We start from the raw sequence: 23973 nt of genomic DNA, 5'->3' as shown, positions 1-23973 counted from the left end.
ACTTCATACAGCATGTCCCCCTCCACTTTTTCTTACTATTGAATACATAATGATTTGTCAAACTAATAGAGTAAGCTTATCTGTGAAAACATCTAAACCTCCAAAACACTTCCTAGTTCATTTCACAAATATACATGGTCTCAACTCTAATCTCAATGATGTCCATTTCCACTTGCAGTCTGCCAAAACGCATGTACTTTTTCTGACAGAATCTCAGTTATCGGTTGATTAAACTACTGCTCATCTCAGTTGCCCAAATTATTCGCTGTATGATTCCTTTCGCCTCAAAGGTGATACTTGTGCATATGTCCATTCCAATATTCCCTGTCAGAGACTTGATAATTTGGAATCTCCTCTGGTTTAAAATTTCTCTACCTCATTGTGACAAATTCAGCTGTTGTCTTTACCATTCTCCCAACTCCACTAATCTCTTTGACTTCCGCTCTTTGCAACTTGACTTTCTCCAGTCCAACTTTCCTAACAGTGAGGAAAATTTCCTTCGTGATTTTAACGTTCACAACTCCAGCTGGTTTCTGTTTTCTAGTCGCACAGACCCAGCTGGTCATTTCCATTCCATTTTCCATTTATTTGTACACACACAATTAGTACACATATACATACATATATATATATCCGTATTAGGCGAAGAATTATTTGTAAATTTTAACATTATACATAACTTAAGGTTGTTAATGAGATATTTTTACTCCACCTTATCTCACTCAACCTGCTACCTCATTGCTAATCCGATATATTTTTACTCTACCATATTCTATCATATCTAGAATATATATATATATTTTTATATCAGTAATAAAAAAGAAAGTTAATAATCATAACGACTGTAACTAATATTTATGGGTCAATGCAGTTGCAGAGCAATCATGCATTACAACCATAATGTGTATAAAATATAGAAGATAATAATAGAAAAGGTAAATCAATCGAATAATACCATTCAGGAATTTAAGTAAACGCAAAGGATTTAAAAAAAAAAGAAAAAAAGTTATCGTTTTTACCCACAATCAAGATGACTTCAACTGGGGCCAACCACCCAGACTGAAGGCAAAAAATGACAAGAAGTTCTCTGTTACTGTAATGATAAATATATGCTAAGTAATTTAAATATAAACCAAATATAGTAGTTAAGAAATTTTAGAAATTTTAGAATCAAAAGTAAGAAAATATAAGTAAATTATAAATAAATTATAAATGTAAGCATATATTAATCATCACTGACCAGACAGAGAACGTAATTTAATGATTAAAATAAGATTAAATATATAATACATACTACATATCTACCATATCCAGGACATAATGTAGTAACAATAATTGTCGTCAAGATCAAAATAATATGTGGTGCCCCCTATTTACACAGAGTAACATATAAAAAAAAAACATATAAAAGCAACCGAGAACATCTAGGAGACTTCATAGATTTATTCAAAATGTGGGACACCGATCCTATAAATCTTAGTAAAATACATAACACACTTTTCGGTATTAAACTTAGTGTACTCAAAGCACTAAGCAGGAAAGCCAATGATTATGTCTTTGCATCTTCTCACCTTAAGCACATTATACTAGACATTGTTAAATTCAGAATTAATATTTTGAATATTAACAAACAACCAGAAAAACTCTGTCCTCGTCTTATATTTTCAAAATAAAATGATGGATAATTTGGATATATATAGAACTATTAATTTACGTAACGACTTGCGGCCTATTAATAACTTACATATTAATATCACATTTAGATATTCTAAACCATTTGGTCTTAAAGCGTGTAACTATAAAATAATAGCTACAAATCTTCACAATATTAACATCGGACAGGATATATATGTTTGCCACAAACCTTCATTTCATAGATACGTGGATCCTGATCATAACCACATTATAACCGGCGATTTAGATACAATACCATATCCTGAACTTAGAGATATTTTATCACTTGGTTTTAAATTTTGATCTAATCTACCTATTAATAAATCTACCTTTAAAAAATTGTTATATCTAGATTTATTAAAATACTGCATAAGATCAGCATACAAATATAATATACCGGTTGAGGCATACCACGTGTGGTTATTTACAATGCTTAATATCATATCTAACAAATATAATCAATCGAAATTCATACCAGATAATCTAAATAATACAAAATTAATAAATAGCAGCTCAAAGATATACATGAACATTTTGTAATTACTCCCGTTGACAAAGCTGCTTGCAATTATATGTAAGTCATATTATATAGAAATCATTAAAAATGAACTACAGTCTAGTAATACATATAAATACATAGCATCTTCCCCTATGTAATAATCAAAAAATTAATTGCATTGCATAAAAAATTAAAGTTAAAGTATAATAACCTAAAATAACTCCGCCATGGACGGTCCCAAGCCCGGCTGCGAAAGGAGGAGGGTGGTCATCCTGCCGAAATGACCAGAACCGGGAAACTGGGGAAACTAGGCAAGAAACCGCATGAAATTCGGAACAAGCTCTTACAACAATGTTACCGCATCCGGGGTAGCCGATGCGCCAGCACTGGGGACCCAGGGTACTGGTGTGAAGTGGACCACTGGCCACAGAACAAGCTGTTATAACAATGTTACCGCATCCGGGGTAGCCGATGCGCCAGCACTGGGGACCCAGGGTGCTGGTGTGAAGTGGATCACTGGCCACAGCAATAAGCTTACTACGCCAAAAAGGACAATTAACATTGGCGAATGGAATGTTCGAACGGGGCACCACGTTGGACAAAAGGAAATCATTGCCCAAGAACTACTTAGGTGCAAGATATCAATCGCGGCATTATCCGAATTAAGGCTCACCGGGTCTGGAACGATGATCATCCAACCACCAGCACCTAATGAAGCGGTTATGCTATTCTATTCTGGTGGTGAGAAACGAGAAGCAGGAGTGGGCTTTATGGTCGATGCTCAGGCCACCAGTAGTGTGATCGCTTTCCAACCAATATCGGACCGCCTGGCAGTCCTTCCTGTCAAGGGCACCATCAAGACCCATATTATCTCCGCCTATGCGCCAACTGAGACTAGCCTGGACCCGACCAAGAATGACTTCTACAACCAGCTCCAACATACGCTGGATTCAATTCCGCAGACAGAAGTGATCATCCTCACAGGGGACTTTAATGCCCATATTGGCGTGGACAGATCTGGTTGGGAAACAACAATGGGCAAGTTTGGCCATGGGAAGATCAATGACAACGGCTTACGTTTGTTGTCCTTTGCCGCATCTAACAACCTGATCATTGGAAACAGCCATTTCCAGCACCCTCAAAAACATCAACTTACATGGCGAAATCCATCTGGCAAGGACTCAGCAATCCTGGACTACATTTTGATCAATGCCAGATTTCGCTCATCACTCATGGACGTTCGTGCCATGAGGGGACCTGATTGCGGATCTGATCACTACCTCATCCGGGCTAAGGTGCAGCTCAAATTACGGCATGCAAAAAGATCATCTCGGTCAGCCAAGCTGGACTGGAGGCAGCTAATGAATGCTGCCAACAAACAGGCATATCAGATCGCCCTATCCAACCGCTTCGAGATGCTGGCTGTGCCCGAGGATATAAATGAAGAAGAAAAGCAGATCTCTGATGCCATCCTGGAATGTGCCAAGCCCCTATGTCCACCTGCCCGACGTCGAACGCAACCATGGATATCAGACGAGTGCCTCGACCTCGTGGACAAACGGAAACAGGCAAAGTTGGTCGACTTTGAACGGTACCGGCAGCTAAACCGAGAAGTCCGACAAAGAATGACAGCAGAAAGAGAAGCATACTGGAACCAAGTGGCAGACGATCTTGAAGTGGCGGCATCCAAAAACGAGTACCGCACTCTCTACCGCACCCTCAGATGTCTGAGTGGAAAGACCAAATTGACTAGTGACAACATCAAGAATGCTGATGGGACCTTCGTGCGATCACCATCCGAACGCCTGCAACGGTGGAGTGAATTCTTCAAAGCTTTGTATAATCACGACCCACCTCAGGGACCGCCAGCAACAGCACTCTCGATCGACCCCCCTGAGGTCTCCATGGTCGATGTTGAGCCTACAGTAGAAGAAGTGAAAGCAGCCATACAATCCCTGAAGCATGGCAGGGCACCAGGAGTGGACCAAGTCACCACAGAAGCGATCAAAGCCGGGGGAGATGTACTGCTTCGCCGACTACACTCACTCCTCAAAACCATCTGGTGCACTGAACAAATTCCGTTAACATGGAGGAAAGCCATTATCGTACCGATCCACAAGAAAGGTGATAACCGGGACTGCAAGAACTACCGTGGCATCAGCCTCCTTTCCATCATCGGAAAGGTCTTTATGAAGATCATCCAGTCAAGACTCAAAAACATCGCGAGCAAACCAGTCGAGAAGAACAGGCAGGATTTAGACCCGGGCGAGGATGCTGTGATCAAATCTTTGCCATTCGTCAGCTGATGGAGGAGAGGATCCGGTGTGGACAGCGAACTGTCATTGTTTTCATTGACTTTAAGTCTGCTTTCGACTGTGTCCACCGGCCTGCCTTATGGAAACTACTAGAGGTTGAACATGTACCTCGAAAAGTCATCACACTCCTCCAAACTGCATACAACGGTTTAACCAGCCAGGTGCGCATCCAGAACAATTTATCAGAGGAATTTACCATCCAAACTGGAGTCCGCCAAGGGGATGTAGTCTCCCCGTTGCTTTTCAACATCGTGGTTGACGCCATTATGAGGCAAGCATTCAGAAACAGACAGGGCATACAATATGACAAGGATCACTATGTGACTGACCTGATGTTTGCTGATGATAGTGCTATCCTTGCCGGTAACGACGCTGAAGCCACGGACATCCTCTACGACATTGCCCGCATTGCCCGGCCATACGGTTTGAAGATCAATGCTGGTAAGACAAAGGCCCTGACAACAGATGGGTCGCAAGCCACCATCTATCTCGAAGGCGTCCAGATCGAGCAAGTGCAGGACTTTAAATATCTTGGGTCGCTGGTCCAGGAGAAGAAAGTTGCATCCACCATGGAAATCCACAGCAGAATTGGACAGGCGGCCACTGCGTTCGCCTCGCTCAAATGGTGTCTGTGGAAGAGGACCAACATTTCCACAAAGACTAAAATCCAACTCTTCCGGACTTTGATCCTGCCCATTCTTCTTTACGGATCGGAAACATGGATTTGTCTCAAGTTAGATTTGAACAAACTTGAGGTATTCCAAATGCGATGCCTGCGGCAGATCTTGGGCATCTCTCTTCGCGACCGCATCACTAATGATACCATCCGCGCCAGATGCCAACAGCAACCAACCATTGCCGACCAAATCCAGAAGCGAAGGCTCAGATGGTTTGGCCATGTATGTAGAATGGGCACGAACAGAATACCATCCACACTCCTTTGGAGACAACGACCCACCCAATGGAGCATCCAACGAACCGCGCCTAGGAAAACGTGGGCCAAGCAAGTGGAAGATGACTTGAAGAGCCGACGTCTCGACCTTAACCAGGCCAGGACTGAAGCCATGGATTGTAAGGTATGGAAGAACATCACAGAGCAAGTCCGAAACCCTGCGGCACCTACAGCAGCATACTGGTTGCGTGGCCAACCGCCTCCCCCAGCTGCCAGCTAAGGACCAAAGAAGAAGAAGAAGAAGAAGAACCTAAAATATCTGTTTTTATATATGGTATACCCACATTTCATAAATCACCTATTGCATTTAGATTCATAACATCAGGTAGAGATAGTTATGCTAAAATTCCAGGAAAAATGTTAGAAAAGTTACTTAAAATTATATTAAATAACGTAAATAAAACTATTATAATAAATAATAACTTACCGATTATAAATGCAATAAAAAAAAACTATATTCAGCAAATACAAACATTTGACTTTAACAGTTTATTCACTAGTATTAATCTTGATAATTTAAAAGTCCTTCTCCAGAAACTATATTTGGAAAATAAAAATGCTATAAAGGTTGATTTAATCTATTGGGATACTCTAATAAATTTATGCATCTTTAATAATGATGTATATGACGGAACATCGTTATACTTGCAAGTGAATGGCACCCCTATGGGAAGTCCAACATCAAGCATAATTGCAAACCTTTATCTATATTATACAGAAAGAGCATTCCAAGATAAACTACTTATATTCAGATAGGTAGATGATCTATGTATGTTTAATTGTCCACATTTCGTTCAGGATTACAGTAAATTATATCCAGAAGAACTTGTATTAGAAAAAACGAATAGTTCTGATACTATAGCAAATTACCTGGATCTTCATATAGAAATATTCCATAATAATATAGACGTAAACATATATAATAAAAGAGACGCATTTAATTTCAATGTAGTCGGCCTTACAAACTGGAGATTTAATATATCAAAATCAGTGCATGCTAATATCATTTTATCCCAATGCTGAGGATTGCTTACATTTGCAATAATAATAAAAACTGTTCATCAAACATAATAGCATTGTACAACAAGTTGATTAATAATAATTTCCCCTTCGCTTACCTGAAATACCACTTCAGTAAAGCGATAAGCATAATTAATTTCAAAAATTTGTTTTCTGAACGCATTGGTTCAATATAATTGTCATAATTACGGATTTAGAGCCACGTATATATGTACATAGGATACACTTTGCTTTCTTGGTGTCTTACGGCATAGAAAACTTGTACCCACCGGCTTGCAAATTACAGTGTATCATTTTTTTTTTTTTTTTTTTTTTTTTACATAGTTAAATTCATTTAAGTTTACTTAAGTTTACACTGAGGTAACATGCAAATTCAGCTCAGGGTTCTACTATAGGAACGGGTTTGCGATCCCGGGCATACCCGAGCCACTACTTATATCTTATATTGTCTTTAAGCTGTCCTACACTCTTTATTTTTATTTCTCTGAAATTATTAGGGCAATCCGAGGATGTAGGAGAAACTATCTCTTATCTATACCACTATTTTTCGCCTTTATGGAGTTCAGGTTCTATTATTCCTACTCCTTTAGTTTTTCTTCTTACTATCTGCATGTTTCTCTTTACGTTAACTTAAATTTGATTGGTTAATTAATTAATTATTTATTTTTATTTATTATTACTATATCCATCACATAGGGGGCACCACATATTATTTTGATCTTGACAACTATTATTGTTACTACATTATGTCCTGGATACGGTAGATATGTAGTATATATTATATATTTAATCTTATTTTAATCATTAAACTACGTTCTCTGTCGGGTCAACGATGATTAATATATGCTTACATTTATAATTTACTTATATTTTCTTACTTTTGATACTAAAATTTCTTAACCATTTTTAATTACTATATTTGGTTTAGATTTAAATTACTTAGCATATATTGATCATTATAGAAACAGAAAGCTTCTTGTCATTTTTTGCCTTCAGTCTGGGTGGTTGGCCCCAGTTGAAGTCATCTTGATTGTTGGTAAAAACGATAACTTTTTTCTTTTTTTTTTTAAATCCTTTGCGTTTTCTTAAATTCCTGAATGGTATTATTTGATTGATTTACCTTTACTATTATTATCTTCTATATTACATACAGGGTGTTTCAGTTAAACGTTTCAGAACTTCTAAGAGGGGTAGGGTACATCCTGACAACTCGAAATCATATAGCAATGTGGGGTCGGAAATGCTTTCCTGAAGCGGTGTTGTACACAGAAGCACCATAAAGAAAAGAAGCAAAAGGTACATGGATTAAAGTAAGTGTTCGAAGTTTCTTCCATGGGCTACAATGCACACTTCACATCTCCGACGCATGGACATCCGAACATTCTGGAATACTCCAGGCGAATTTCGAATTTCTTCGGCAGCTACTGCGATTCTTGCAACCAGCTCCTCAGCATTGTCAACAGGGGTGTCATAAACTAGCGATTTCATATGACCGTGAAAATTCCTTCACAAGGGAAGGAATTTTCAACACGCATAACGACCATATTTGGGCGGTCGAGAACCCGCATGCAATACGTCGTCGTGCAGCACAGATTCGATTTTCGGTCAATGTATGGGCCGGTATTATGGGAGATCACCTCATCGGACCTTACCTGTTACCGTGTCGTCTAACTGGACCTATCTACTTGATCTTTCTGCAGCAAGTATTGCCACAACTTTTGAGAGATGAACAGATTTCTGCATCGACGCAACAGACAATGTGGTTCCAACACGATGGAGCCCCTGCCCATTATAGCGGAGATGTTCGTAACTACCTGGATGTCACATTTGGTCAACAGTGGATCGGACGTGGTGGTCCCGTGCGTTGGCCTGCTCGGTCACACGACCTATCATGTCTTGATTTTTATTTCTGGGGTCATATGAAATCGCTAGTTTATGACACCCCTGTTGACAATGCTGAGGAGCTGGTTGCAAGAATCGCAGTAGCTGCCGAAGAAATTCGAAATTTGCCTGGAGTATTCCAGAATGTTCGGATGTCCATGTGTCGGAGATGTGAGGCGTGCATTGTAGCCCGTGGAAGAAACTTCGAACACTTACTTTAATCCATGTACCTTTTGCTTCTTTTCATGTATTATTAAAACGATTTCTCACTCACAGTCTCTTTTCTTTATGGCGCTTCTGTGTACAACACCGCTTCAGGAAAGCATTTCCGACCCCATATTGCTATATGATTTCGAGTTGTCAGGATGTACCCTGCCCTTCTTAGAAGTTCTGAAACGTTTAACTGAAACACCCTGTGTATATATATATATATATATACAATATTTACAAAAAGATACATATAAAATTTTATATACATTAACATTCTCGTTAGACATATATAAGACATTATATTATACCTCGTGGTGCACTTCAGTCAAGGGTGGCTCCAGTGCAAAAGCCCATCTCCACCTAGTTCATTCATCTGTTTCGGCATAGAAACTCAACAAATCTAGCCTAAAAACATGTGCAAGGTATTTTACCACCGCCAATATAAGACAGCTGTTGCCCAGTGCCCTTGTCTAGGCCTGGGTTTACCTTATGTATTTGTGCCGAATGCACAAGCTCTGCACCTACCTGGTCAAGATGCTGAAGCTTTTGCAATTACTAATGGTCATGCCTAGATTGTTGATTTACCTACAAGAATACTGGACAATCCTAATCATACAGCATAAGCTTGATCTTTTTCTCACAAACAACCCTCCTAAGTATACGGTCGAGCTGAGTAGTCCATTAGGCATCTCAGATCACAACTTGATGATTGTCTCTTCTCCAATGGAGCCTTTATTTCATGGCTATTCCCAACCTCGTATTGTTTGACATTACAAGAATGCAAAATGGGATGTTCTGCGAGATTTCTCTTCTTCTTTTCCTTGGTCGGATTACTGTTTCAAGACTTCTGATGTCAACGTTTGCACAGATCGTGTGAGTGAAATTATTCTTGTAGGAATGGAATCCTTTATTCCACACTCCACTTTAAAATTGCGTCCTTTATCTAAACCTATGCATATTGTAATTGGCTTGTTCCGTTTCCTAAGTTTAATTTTCTGCCTACACCAAAGCTCGCAACAATTGTAAAGCAGTTATTAAGCAGTCCAAACTAGATTTTGAACAGGCTAAGAATAGAAAATTTGCTTCGTGCCCCAATGGTAGCCGAGCATTCTGGTCTCTTGCCAAAGATATTGGCTACAACTTTTGCCCATCTCTGTCAAAAGCAGATGGCTCTGTTGTAACTTCAGCTAAGGATAAAGCTGACCTGCTAGCATCCCATTTTTCTTCCACTTCATGTATTAATGATCTTGAAAAAACACTTCCCACCATTCCCAACACACTCCATTCAATGCATCGTGTGGTCTTCCGTCAAAAGGATGTTAGAAGGATTTTGACGAATGTTGATGCTAAGAAAACTCCAAGTCCTGATAGTATTTCTCCAATTGTTCTCAAAACCTGTGCTCCTGAACTTACTCCTGTTCTTTCCCATATTTTTTCACTTTCTTATTACAAAAGTGTTTCCTTCTGCTTGAAAATCTGCTCATATCCAGCCAGTTCCTAAAAAGGGTGACAAATCCCTCCCATCCAATTATTGTCCCATTGCAATTACTTCTACTCTTTCTAAAGTATTGGAGAAATCAATTAACCGCCCACTCTTAAACTACCTAGAAACCTTCCATCTGATCAACGATTGCCAGTATGGATTCCATCAGTGTCGATCCACTGGTGATATTCTGGCTTATGTTACCCATTTATGGACAAATTCAATGAAAATGTTTGCTGAAACACAAGCAGTTGCTCTTGACATCTCAAAGGCTTTTGATCGTGTTTGGCATAAAGATCTTCTAAACAAGTTTCGTGTGAGTGAAATTATTCTTGAAGGAATGGAATCCTTTATTCCACACTCCACTTTAAAATTGATCAGAATCAAATCCATCTTATGGTTTGCCAACTGTTTTTTGTAATTGGTTATCCAGTTTTCTCTCTGGTCGCTGAATGAAGGTGATGGTAGACGGCTCTCGGTGTTCTAAATTTCCTTCAACCTTTCTCCACTAATGCTGGTTTCCCCCACTCTTTTCCACTTGTATATTAATGACCTTCTTCCATTGACTGAAAATCCTATCCATAGTTTTGCCGATAATAGCACATTACATTCCATAACCACTTAAATGCTGATCTCCAGGTAATTCTCCAGTGGGGCAAAGACAACTTAGTTGATTTCAATCCTTCTAAACCTCAGTCTTGTCTTATATCTCTCAAAAAGGATTCTTCTGCTGATATGCTTATCTTTAGGCGACACTCCGATTTCTAGGCAAAATGATATATTTCTTCTGGGGATTACCCCAACTTCTAATCTTTCTTGGCACAAGCACATTACAAATACTGCTTCCTCTGCATCTAAAAAACTTGGTTTTCTCTTTCGCTCTCGGCATTACTTTTCTTCCAAACAACTCTTCACTCTGTACAAATCACAAATCTGCCCTACCATGGAATAATGTTCCCACAACTGGGGTGGTGCCTCCAAAACCTCTCTCAGGCTTCTAGATTCCATTCAGAAGAGAGCAGTTAGGTTAATTAATGACTGATCTCTAACAGAATCTCTCTTCACTCGCTATCGCATAGATGTACTGTTTCTAATGCATGCCTTTTCTACAGATACTTCCATGGGCACTGTTCTTCTGTCTTCTATAATTCCCACTCTTTCTTTCAAAACAGTCTGAACACGTGCCGCCAACATCCATTTACAGTCCAACTTCAAACACAAAACCAACTTTTCATCTTCCTCGTTTATTCATTCAACTGCCGTTTTCTGGAACAACCTTCCTTCATATGTATTTCCTGAAAATTACAGTCTACAGAAGTTCAAGTCTAATGTCAACAAATATCGTCTTTCGTCTTCTCAACCTTCAACCCAAGCACGGTACTAAGTAATATAGGTTGGGATACCTCTCGTGTTTGGGGTTTTCATAAAAAAAAAAAAAAACCCTCTTCTCAAGACAAAGAGTAAAGACAGATGTAAAGTACCTGTATAATTCAACCATCATCATCCGAGTTATCTAAGACTTCCCACATCCAGTGCACAAGGGTCCAAAGTGATTAGCTTTCTTCTTTATTGTATTCACATACATGAAAAATTCCTTGTCACCATTCTTAGCTCTCTATGCAGCTTTTGTCTCCTAACCTTATTATATAATATTTCTAATTACAATTATAGCACATGGAGTTTTTAATATATTTTATTTAGGTATTGCCTAAATTAATATACACTGAGTAACGTTTCAGGTATCTTACCGATACCCATCATCAGACCTGGCGGTTGAAAGACAAAGATAAAATAACTTATTTTTACATTGAGCAGATTTAAATGACAATCAACTAAGATGTATTTACACTTCATCACAACTAATTTACAGAAAATAGATGAAAAGGTTATAATGACAAATCAGCAAAGGTCACCTCAGGAGTCCTCTACACCGCAAGCCGGAACCAGAGCATGAGAATAAAGGTCATCGCACAAACACCCTGGATTCAGGATAGGCAACCAGCACTATTCTTATTGGCTAACTTATATGAATACCTGTCCTATAAATGTATTGCTTTCTGAGCCTCTTGCCCATTTAGGTCTGAGCATCCAGCAGGAGGATTCGGTCAGTAGGTAAGAAGTTTATGTATTTAATTAAAAAATAGGTTAACTGTAAGGCAACTGAAAATAGCTCATTGCAACATAACTGTAACATAGAATTGTTCCTTTAGAGCGTAAACTTAACTTAGATATGCTAATTGTTAATTTTTCATTATAACCTTGAACTTTCTGTACATTAGTAGTGATCAAGTGTAAATACATCTTAGTTGATTGTCATTTAGATCTGCTCAATGTAAAATATAAGTTATTTTATCTTTATCTCCCAACAGCAAGGTCTGATGATGGGTATCGGCAAGAAACCTGATCAGCAAGAAAACAAACTAATATACATTACTCAACGTATATTAGTTTAGGAAAAACCAAGCTTAATCTTCCCCTTAATTTGAAAGGTTGTTACCTCAGAACATCTTATTAAGATCGGCTGTTGTGGCAACAAACAAGGATCCTTGAGGTGAGTGCAAGTATTACTCTGACCCACATCATCAGATAAAAGTAAATTTAAATTACCCTTCTCCCTCTAACTTCTCCCTTTCCCCCAACCCTTAGGGTATGCTCAATGATACTGACAAAAATGCTTGCACCACCTTTGTTCAAATGAATACCATCTTTATAAAATAGATTCCTTCTACCTACAAATGCAGATCACACTGATAAAAATTTCCCCACCTAGAGTCTTTAAGATACCCTCAAGTTAACCCACAAGGTTTTCAGCATATAATCACTCCTATTTAATCACAGGCCTGACGTAGCCCAGTGGTCAGGAGAGAGAGAGTGCATAGCATGCATTCCTTGAGTGGACCGGGGTTCAAGCCTGTGACTACTAAATACGATAAATATTTGTATTGACGATTTATTGTACACTCTACTGAATTAGTTGTCATGCCGGAGTATAAACAGAAAATTTATTTATTTATTGCGTGTGGGCAGAATTACAGACACATACACAGTCTGACCTAACTCACAGCATTTTTTCAGTATACTCCTATATTTATCCAACAGATTGTTGGGTTGTGTATGTTTAATATCATTAGTCCTACGTGAATAATAATTATTGCTTTACTTGCTTAAAATTTGACTATCTGTTGGTAACATCATAAATTTTTGCTCCTGACAAACATACTCCGGTTCTGGACCACCTATCTTTATTACAAAAAATGTTATCCGTTTCCCTGACAATAGAGTCTCCCAATAAAAACAGATCACCTTTGATCACAGCAGTCTGGACTTAAAAATTCTTTCCTGGGACCTGAATCGGGGGTGCATAACTTGGCAGATCATGAGATACTTGAGTCACTGACGACGAGCTTACCAGTTACATTTGTTTCTAGGGCAAGCACTTGTTTCTTCAGTGACTCAAATCCGTCTCATAAAGCACAGAGTTCTAATTTGAGATTGGTAATCCTTTACATTGGTTGAAAAGAAATGAATTCCCAGATGAGCTTCTTCTTCTTCTTCTTCTTCTTCTTGGTCCTTAGCTGGCAGCTGGGGGAGGCGGTTGGCTACGCAACCAGTATGCTGCTGTAGGTGCCGCAGGGTTTCGGACTTGCTCTGTGATGTTCTTCCATACTTTACGATCCATGGCGTCAGTCCTGGCCTGGTTAAGGTCGAGACGTCGGCTCTTCAAGTCATTTTCCACTTGCTTGGCCCACGTTTTCCTAGGCACGGTCCGTTGGATGCTCCATTGGGTGGGTCGTTGTCTCCAAAGGAGTGTGGATGGTATTCTGTTCGTGCCCATTCTACATACGTGGCCAAACCATCTAAGCCTTCGCTTCTGGATTTGGTCGGCAATGGTTGAGTGCTGTTGGCATCTGGCGTGGATGGTATCATTAGTGATGCGGTCACGAAGTGAGATGCCCAAAATCTGCCGCAGGCATCGCATTTGGAATACCTCAAGTTTGTTTAAATCTAGCTTGAGACAAATCCATGTTTCTGATCCGTAAAGGAGAATGGGTAGGATCAAAGTCCAGAAGAGTCGGATTTTAGTCTTTGAGGAAATGTTGGTCCTCTTCCACAGACACCATTTGAGCGAGGCGAACGCAGTGGCCGCCTGTCCAATTCTGCTGTGGATTTCCATGGTGGATGCAACTTTCTTTTCCTGGACCAGCGACCCAAGGTATTTAAAGTCCTGCACTTGCTCGATCTGGATGCCTTCGAGATAGATGGTGGCTTGCGACCCATCGGTTGTCAGGGCCTTTGTCTTTTCAGCATTGATCTTCAAAGTGTATGGCCGGGCAATGCGGGCAATGTCGTAGAGAATGTCCGTGGCTTCAGAGTCGTTACCAGCAAAGATAGCACTATCATCGGCAAACATCAGGTCAGTCACATAGTGATCCTTGTCATATTGTATGCCCCGTCTGTTTCTGAATGCTTGCCTCATAATGGCGTCGACCACAATGTTGAAAAGCAACGGGGAGGCTACATCCCCTTGGCGGACTCCAGTTTGGATGGTAAATTCCTCAGATAAATCGTTCTGGATGCGCACCTGGCTGGTTAAACCATTGTATGCAGTTTGGAGGAGTGTGATGACGTTTCGAGGTACATGTTCGACCTCTAGTAGTTTCCATAAGGCAGGCCGATGGACACAGTCGAAAGCAGACGTAAAGTCAATGAAAACAATGACGGTTCGCTGTCCACACCGGATCCTCTCTGCCATCAGCTGACGGATGGCAAAGATTTGATCACAGCATCCTCGCCCGGGTCTAAATCCCGCCTGTTCTTCTCGACTGGTTTGCTCGCGATGATTTTGCAGCCTTGACTGGATGATCTTCATAAAGACCTTTCCGATGAGGAAAGGAGGCTGATGCCCGGTAGTTCTTGCAATCCCGGTTATTACCTTTCTTGTGGATCGGTACAATAATGGCTTTCCTCCATGTTAGCGGAATTTGTTCAGTGCACCAGATGGCTTTGAGCAGTGAGTGTAGTCGGCGAAGCAGTACATCTCCCCCAGCTTTGATCGCTTCTGTGGTGACTTGGTCCCTGCCATTCTTTAGGGATTGTATGGCTGCTTTCACTTCTTCTACTGTAGGCTCAACATCGACCATGGAGACTTCAGGGGGATCAATCGATAGTGCGGCTTCTGGCGGTCCCTGAGGTGGGTCGTGATTATACAATGCTTTGAAGAATTCACTCCACCGTTGCAAGCATTCGGACGGTGATCGCACGAAGGTCCCATCAGCATTCTTGATGTTGTCACTAGTCAATTTGGTCTTTCCACTCTGACATCTGAGGGTGCGATAGAGAGTGCGGTACTTGTACAGATGAGCTAGGTTTGTTTACTAGACCAGCCTTGGAATATACGCCACAGGCTAAGCAAACAACAAAGTGGCAACTCATAACAGAAATGCCTGTGGGCATTTCCATTTTCAATTCTGATGTCCCTGGATTTTGTATTGTAAGTGGATGGACCTTGTAGAAACCATAATTTAAGTAAAATTTTAACTTTGCAATGATTACAAAATTTAAATTCACAACATACTCCAGAATTTATGTTAACAAAATATTGTAAAAACTTTAATCACTAAAGAAGTTAAATTTAAGCTACCAAACAAAAATTACAAAATTTCTGCCGAAATATTGATAACAAAGGCTATCTGAATATTCAGCTATAGTTTTCCAAATACTTTACAAATTTAAACTTACAATATACTACGGAATATAAATTAATAGAATATCACAAAAATTATACTGCTGACAAAACTTTTAACCACTAGTGATATTAAATTTAATAAAATATATTTTATAAAAAATAAATAAAATAAAAATAAATAAGTAAAAAAAGTAAAATCAAATATTATAAAAAAAACCCTAATATTTGCAAAAATAAATGTGAAACTATATCTTGTGATGTGCTAGTTATAAACTTGGGGAGGCATAACACTTGAAAGTTTCCCTACACAGCCATAGGCTGAGCAATATGAAGGAGAGGACTACAAGGTGGACACTCATGATTTAGGCATTCTAATACTAATATTAAACAACTCAACTTTCTGTCCTTGCTACATTAAACTAGCAGTTAAATACCTTGAAGCACTAAACGACCTTGGACATCAAGTGTGTAGCTTCAAACTAGACACTTGGTAATTGATAGTTAATGGATAAAACACCATAGTTTGGTAATAAAAAAAAAAAATTATTTTACTTTTATTTCATGCAAAATCTTAGCCTAACTGTAATGTAAGCAGTGTGATGAGACATTCTACAGTAATGTACCCATTAAGCAAATAGACAAGACAGACAAATAAACTGTATTTGGTGATCCACCAGTGGTCAGCCTGCCCAAAGGAGTAGATACTTGGCAACTCACTGCTGCATCATCATCACCATGATATGAAAGTGTTAATTATGATTGAGGAAAAAGTATACATCATTATACCTTAATATTCTCTGTTCCTGAGAGGCATCGTACCAAGTGACTGAGAATTGCTTTTACACGCCGTAGTTTTCCAAAACCTAATAGTTCCATTAGCTGTTTGGGATGGTATTGAGGAAGAACAGCACATGCAAGTCGACTTGTTTCAAACAGACCAAAATCTGGAAGAGGACCCAAACTTGACAAGCTCTCATTGCTAAGGAGGGAAAAAAATAGACTAAACACATTAATTTAATTAAAAACATCATATTACTGAAAAAGTACGCTTAATCTATTTGTATATTTCATTATGGCAGTACATTATTTTTGGTTGAGACAATGAAGGACATTGAATATTGGAAAAGTTTTAGATATCTAATAAAGTCATTTGTATCCAAAGTAGGACAGATATTATAATTTTTCTAACATTTAATCTGTTACCTGCTTAAATCATTGGGAAACATTTTAAAATTGTTCTTATCAGTAAATTTCAGTATATATGCTTCATTTGATTCTCCATCAAGAAGTAAAACTAAGAAATCTTAATATTTAACAGGATGACAGTTGCAGGGAACTGCTTATTTTTAAATATAAATCCAATGTAAAATTATCATTTATAAATAAAAATCTGCCTGTTAAGTAAAACCAATATATATATATATACGAGGGGTATCAAAAGGTTCGTACCCTGAGCTAGATAAAACATAAGTAGGACGATGCCGTTTTTAATATAAGTTTTTGTTTGCATATTCAATAACAATAAGAGGTGGAGCCCAGAATCTGAGGAAGGATGCTATGGTTGACAAAGTGGATTATCAACCAGTGATCAAGTTAGTATTAGCAAAGGCACATGATGCAAGAAAGCAAGCTTATATAGCATCAGCCAAAAAAACCCATCCACTCGCTCTAAATGTTTGTCAAGTTCTGCCTTGAATCTATTTAAGCTAACTTCTACAACAACAGATGGAAGTTTGTTCCAGCAATCAACCACCCACTGGCTAATGGCAAACTTCCGCAAATCTATCCTACAACCGTCTTTCCTCAATTTGAATTTATGCCCTCTCAGGCGATTATTCTGAACAAGAGGAAGAATCCCATCAGCATTGAGCATGCTCAAACCATTCAAAGCTTTATACACCTCAATCAGTTCCTGCATTTGCGGGTAAGAAAGCTCAGGAAACTGACAAAGAAATCAAAGCTGTGTATGGGTAGAATAGTCCTTCCTATGACACTGTAAAAAAGTGGAAACGGGAGTTCCCGTGCAGTCATACAAGTGTCTTTGACGAGCCAAAAGAAGGAAGGCCATCAACATCCACAGACAGTGAGACGGTTGCAAAGTTTGAGCAGCTGGTGCTGAGTTACAGACGTGTGACAATTCATTTCATCACAAATGCAGTGGGAATTAGTTATGGGTCTGAACTCAGCACCAGCTGCTCAACCTCTGCACAATGGGTTCTGCTCAACCTCTGCACAATCTCTGCACAATGGGTTCCAAGACTGCTGACGTCTTTGTAGGGCTATTATTTCTAGATAAGGATACAAACTTCTTGATACCCCCCATACATACATATATACTGGGTGGTTATAAAATAAATTTCCCTATTCAGGAGACTGTAGTGTCAAAACGGTTCGAGATAGAGCTGCGAAAATTGGTGGGTATGTCATTTAGAGTATGGGGAAGTGATTTGTAGAAGAAAAAAAAAATAGTTAAAATTTCCACCACCAGAAGAAAAATGGTGCTGCACATAGGTAAAAGTAATTTACTTCAAGCAAGACACGCTGCTTACACAAATGATATGCTGTTAGATAAGCCCTATTAATGAGGAAAATGGTAATGAACTGGATAGCTTGCCTCCTCAGTATTAAGAAGGGCAGGAAAGGGAAAAAAATCAAGAAACTATAGAAATTCCAGAGTTGCAACAAAAGAAAGAACTAAAACTAGACTATTTAACAAACTTGACTGACCCTATCAAACAGGCAAAAAAAACCAGAGTGTATCTAGAAGAATATATGCACAAGCAAGTCAACAGGATTACATCTGCAATTAGGCTGTAGATAGTGAACTGTTGAGCAGTGCCTGATTGAATTAAACACAAAGAACCAAGTGTTAAAATCAAAATTAGAGATTACACCTGAAGAGAAGAACTATAAAACAATAAACACATTAACCGATGCCCAAGCTGCAAAGGTTAATGGCAAACGACATAACTAGAGCTAAACAAACCACTACTAAGCAACATAATATAAAGAAGGAAAGCAACATTATTCTGAAAGCAAAAAGTTGTTGTTGTTGTTGTTTGTTTTACGGCGCAACGGCAGCTATAGGCCATTATGCGCCAAACAATGGTAGGAGGTAACAGGCTTAATTAAAAGTGAGATTTAAGCATTATATTCTGTCGTAGCATTTTATCCTTTTTAGGAAAGTGAAAACAGCATCAATGTCAGATCCGTCGTCTAATATTTGTTGCAAAGTAGGTGTCATTTGGGCTGCACAGTTTGACAAGAAGGTGGTTTGCCGTACTCCATTATAGAGAGGGCAGTCAACAAAGATGTGCTGGACTGTGATTTGAGCATGGCAGTTCGGACAAGAAGGCGGGTCTGAGGAAGAAAGAAGATAAAGGTGAGTAAGATGTGTATGTCCTATTCGTAATCTTGCAAGTGTGACTTCTTCCTTTCGTTTCGAGCGGAAACTAGATGGCCAAGACTGGAGTTTTGGTTTAATCCGAAGGAGTTTGTTGCCTTCTTGGTTTTGCCAGATGGTTTGCCAGTAATTCATACTTCGCTTTATTATAAGACTTTTATAATCGGTGAAAGGAATTCTGAAGGAGTCGTCAATTGGTTGCACAGTAGATTTGGCTGCATGATCAGCACTCTCATTGCCAGGTATGCCAACATGGCTAGCGACCCAACAAAATTTTACTACTTTCGTGTTCTTAGCTAGATGAGCCAGCAAGTTTTGAATATTACCAAGTAGGTAGTTATGATGCTTTCTTGGTTGCTGTAAAGCGTGAAGGGCACTGAGAGAGTCGGTAAAAATAATACTATGGGTAAACTGATGCAATTTTATAGTTTCTAGTGCCATTTGTATGGCATGTAGTTCAGCAGTAAAAATACTGCATTCTAAAGGTAACTGATTTGAGATTGTAGATGATGGAAAAACAACAGCAGCACCGACGTGTTGATCAGATTTGGAACCGTCTGTGTATATACTGGTATAAGATCCATATTTCTCAAGTAGAGATTTATGAAGCTGGTTTACATTCTGTGAAGAAAGAGTACTTTTCCCCCATTCTTGAAGGGACAGATCACAGGTGGCAGGGCAAAAAGCCCATGGAGGAGTCGTGAAACTAGTGGTGGCTATTTTAGAAAGGTTAAGCTGCCAATTATCAAGTAGTGAGCAAAGACGTATGCCAGCAGGTCGATTTATTGATGGATAAACAGCATACAAGTTCTCCCAATCTGGTGTAAATAGATGTTTCCACGATGGATGCAGGGGTTGGCTTTTTATTTTGACGGCATAATTTAGCAATAAAATTTGTCTTCGGAGAGAGAGTGGGGGATCGTGAGCTTCAGCGTACAGGCTCTGCACAGGAGATGTGCGGTAAGCTCCAAGAGCAATGCGAAGGCCACTATGGTGAATAGGGTCCAAAGCCCTCAAAATGCTAGGTCTAGCAGAGTTGTAAACTGGTGACGCATAGTCTAACCTTGATCTTACGATTGCATGATATAAATGAAGGAGTGTTTGACGGTCAGCACCCCATGTTGAAGCTGATAATACTCTCAAAATATTTAATTTCTTGAAACAGGTGGTTCTAAGTTGTTTAATATGGTCAAGAAAGGTCAGTTTTTTATCTAAAGTTAACCCGAGGAAACGAATGGTAGGCACAACAGGTATATCACGGTTCCCCAACTTTAGAATTGGGTCAGGGTGCAGATTACGTCTTCTACAGAAATGAACTGCAACAGTTTTTTCAGGTGATATGCGAAACCCGTTATCTGTAGCCCACGTTGTAATCTTATTAAGAGCTCCTTGCAGTTGTCTCTCAATCATTCTCATGTTCTGTGAGTGACAAGATATACTAACATCATCTGCATATAAAGTAGTAAATACAGTGGCCGGAATGATCTTGGTAATTGAGTTGATTTTTATAATGAATAGAGTAGCACTTAAAACTGAGCCCTGTGGAACACCTTCTTCTTGGATGAATTCTCGGGAAAGGGTGGATTGAATGCGGACCTGAAAGGATCGCTGCTTCAAAAAGTTCTGTATAAATCTTGGCATATTACCCCTGAAGCCTAATTCATAAAGATCACGGAGAATTCCGTATCGCCAAGCTGTGTCAAAAGCTTTCTCAACGTCTAAATAAACTGTAGTCAAATGTTCTTTCCTTAAGAAGGCATTGCAAATCTGGTTTTCCATTTGAATCAAGAGGTCTAAAGTTGATCGACCTGTATGAAATCCACACTGCGATGAATTGATGAGGTTGTATTTGCTCAGCACCCAGGTGAGACGAGAGTTTACCATTTTTTCCATTATTTTTCCCATACAGCTGGTGAGGGCAATAGGTCGATAGTGACGCGGGTTGATTGGATCCTTGCCAGGTTTTAATAATGCTATGACATACGAGTGTCGCCAGTTATCAGGGAAAGTATTTTCTGTGAAAACCCGGTTATATAGCTGGAGTAAGACATGAAGCGACTTTTCGCTCAGCTCTTTTAACATGACATAGTGAATTCCGTCGGGTCCAGCAGCACTGTGTTTCGAGCTGTTAAGAGCAAGCCGTAGTTCAATTATGGTAAAGGGACAGTTGTACGTTTGATGGTGGTCTGTGTTAAAATTTAGGGTCTGCTTTTCAGCAAGAGACTTTAATTTCTGAAAGTTTGGGGAGTATGAGGATACGGCAGAGGTTGCAGCAAAGGATTCTCCAAGAGTGTTAGCTATGTCTTGAGGTAGTGAAACATCATTCCCATTTACATTCAAAATTGATAGGTGCAAAGGAGGATATTTATTATACATTTTTCTTATATTTTTCCAGATGGTTTGTGTTTTAGTGGACCGCGTAATAGTTGAGGCAAAACGTTTCCATGACTCTCTTTTACTTGCACGCTGAATGCGTCTAGCATTGGCTCTGGCTTTCTTAAAGTGTACTAGATTAGCAGCAGTAGGGAGTTTGCGAAATTTATTCCAGGCTTTATTTTTCTCTCGTTTAGCTTGATTGCATTCATTGTTCCACCAGGGTTTTAATCTTATTTTATGACTTGTGGACACTCTTGGTATTGCTGCTTCAGTGGACAGCAATATTTGATTAGTTACATAATCAACAGCGTTATTTATTGACACATTTGAAATAGCTGTTTTTTGCAGGATGGCTAGTTGCCTATATTTTGTCCAATCAGCTTTGGCAAAGTTCCATTTGGCAGTTTGATTATGACAAGGTGGTGAATTTGATTCTACATGACAGACTATTGGATAATGGTCACTACCCAGGAGACTGTCATGAACAGACCAATCAAACAGCGGAAAAAGGACTGGTGAGCATATGGAGAGATCAATTACTGAGCTTGACCCAGAAGGTAGATGAAAATAAGTGGGTAAACCAGTATTCAGTAGTGTCAGATTAAATTTATCTAAAAGTTTTTCTAGTATTTTTCCTCGTTTATCGTGTATTCTATCTCCCCATAGAGGATTATGTGCGTTAAAATCTCCCATGATGCAAAAGGGAGCAGGGAGCTGAGATACAACAGTTTCAAGATCAGTGTAAGAAATGTCTTGGTTAGGGGAAAGATATAAGGAGACAATGGTAAAAGAAAAACGAAAGGATATTCGAGCAGCTACTGCTTCTAGATTTGTTTGTAACATTAATGGTCGGGAAGGGATATTGGAGCTGACTACAAGTGCAACCCCTCCATGAGCCGAATTGCTTACATGTGAAACTCGATCTTTTCTGTAGATAACGTGGTGTTTAAGTGAGGTAGCAACAGAAGCTGTTAAGTTAGTTTCTTGGAGGCAAAAAGCAACTGGGTTATACTGAAGAAGGAGATCACGAATGTCATCAAGGTTGGTGCGATACCCTCTACAATTCCATTGAAGAAAACTGGGCATTATTTGGGTGAAGTGTGGTCCTCGGTTTCTGTCCGAGGTACTGTTGGCTTATGGTGACCAGATTTTCTTTTCGGGAAGTACGGTCTTCCTGTTTCCATCTCTTCTTCTGGGAAGAGATCGAGAATGGGTTCTTCACGGTCAGTGTTGCCTTCCATTTCTATCGAATCAGTTTTAGTAGTATCACCACTTTTGGAGTACATTGGGTTATTGGTAGAATGCGGAACAGTGATTGGTGTGTTAACACCCTTGTTTGATTTATATGGTTTACCAGAAAGGGGTACAGCTTCCAAGATTGACCGAGCCCAATCTGACATTGATCTATCTGGGGGAAACGTTACCTCAGTTTGAGTACCAGTTGTTATTGTTCTTTGCACAGTACTGGTTGCTGCAGTTGGTTTTTGAACTATTTCAGCGAAGCTGGGTCGAGTGTTAAATTGAGCCTGTACAGATTTTTTAGCTTCTTGGTACGAGATGTTGTTTTCGGCTTTGACCCGTTGAATGTTTTTTTCCTTTTTCCATAGCGGACAATCTCTGGAGTAGGTAGTATGTGGACCATTACAATTTGAGCATTTGTGCTGCTCTGCTTTGCAGTCGGAGTGATTGTGCTCGGGTGAACCGCAATTAGCACAAGTGGCTAAACCTCTACACACGTTTTGGGAATGCCCAAATTTTTGACATTTAAAACAGCGTGTAGGGTTAGGAATGTACAATTTTATTTGACAATTCAGATAACCTGCTTTGATGGATGCTGGAGGTTTGGGGCTATCAAATGTTAGTATTATATTCCGAGTTGGAACTAGAGCATTGTCTCGTTTTGTGTGTATGCGCTTGACATGCACAATTCCCTGGTCTTGCAATTCATTTTTCAACTCTTCTTCCGAGAGATTTATGAGATCCCACTCAGCTATCACACCCCTGGAGGTGTTTAAAGTAGCATGAGGGGAGACAGTAATCGATAATCCTCCAAAAGATGTTAGTTTTTGGAGCCGTTGTGATTGCCGTTCGTCTGAGACCTCAACGAGCAAGTCGCCCGATCTCAGACGCTTAGTTGCTTTTGGAGATCCTATTAGATTTTCTAGATATTTTTGAATTTTAAAAGGCGAGAGACTACCAAGAGACTGTTCTTGAGTCGAATGCAATACAAGGTGCATTGGATGCCTTCTTTGTACACTGTCAGTTTTTTGACGCTTAGCACTGCATGAGTTAGAGTCTTCTATCTCATGAGCAGCCATATTAGGATCCTTGTGTCCTGTAGAAGAGATCATTTTGCTCCTTTTAGCCCCGGAAAGATAGCTTTTCTTTCCAGGTTACCGGCCCCGCCACGGGGAGGCAGGAGCAGTGCCACAAGGGTAACCAAGCGGCTGAGTTAGTTTGGTTAGTAAGATAAC

General features: G+C 39.5%; 1 protein-coding gene across 3 annotated transcripts in view; it reads right to left on the bottom strand.

Moving 5' to 3' along the window:
• The window catches only part of Rbcn-3A (rabconnectin-3 alpha), a 980796-nt gene that overhangs the window by 549192 nt on the left and 407631 nt on the right, over positions 1–23973 (bottom strand). For all 3 annotated transcript variants that reach the window (XR_016547873.1, XM_090388469.1, XM_090388476.1), the window contains exon 25: positions 16507–16699. Coding sequence is in view for 2 of the 3 variants with exons in the window: in XM_090388469.1 (XP_090244595.1) it covers positions 16507–16699 (193 nt within the window). In the remaining variant the exon portion in view is untranslated. The remainder of the gene's footprint in view (positions 1–16506; positions 16700–23973) is intronic.

The sequence above is a fragment of the Mastigoproctus giganteus genome, chromosome 2 (assembly GCF_048544385.1).
Source record: "Mastigoproctus giganteus isolate SK-2022 chromosome 2, ASM4854438v1, whole genome shotgun sequence".
In the NCBI taxonomy this organism is placed as follows: domain Eukaryota; kingdom Metazoa; phylum Arthropoda; class Arachnida; order Uropygi; family Thelyphonidae; genus Mastigoproctus; species Mastigoproctus giganteus.
Note: the sequence above shows the minus strand (reverse complement) of the source record. Positions and strands in the feature narration are given on the sequence as shown.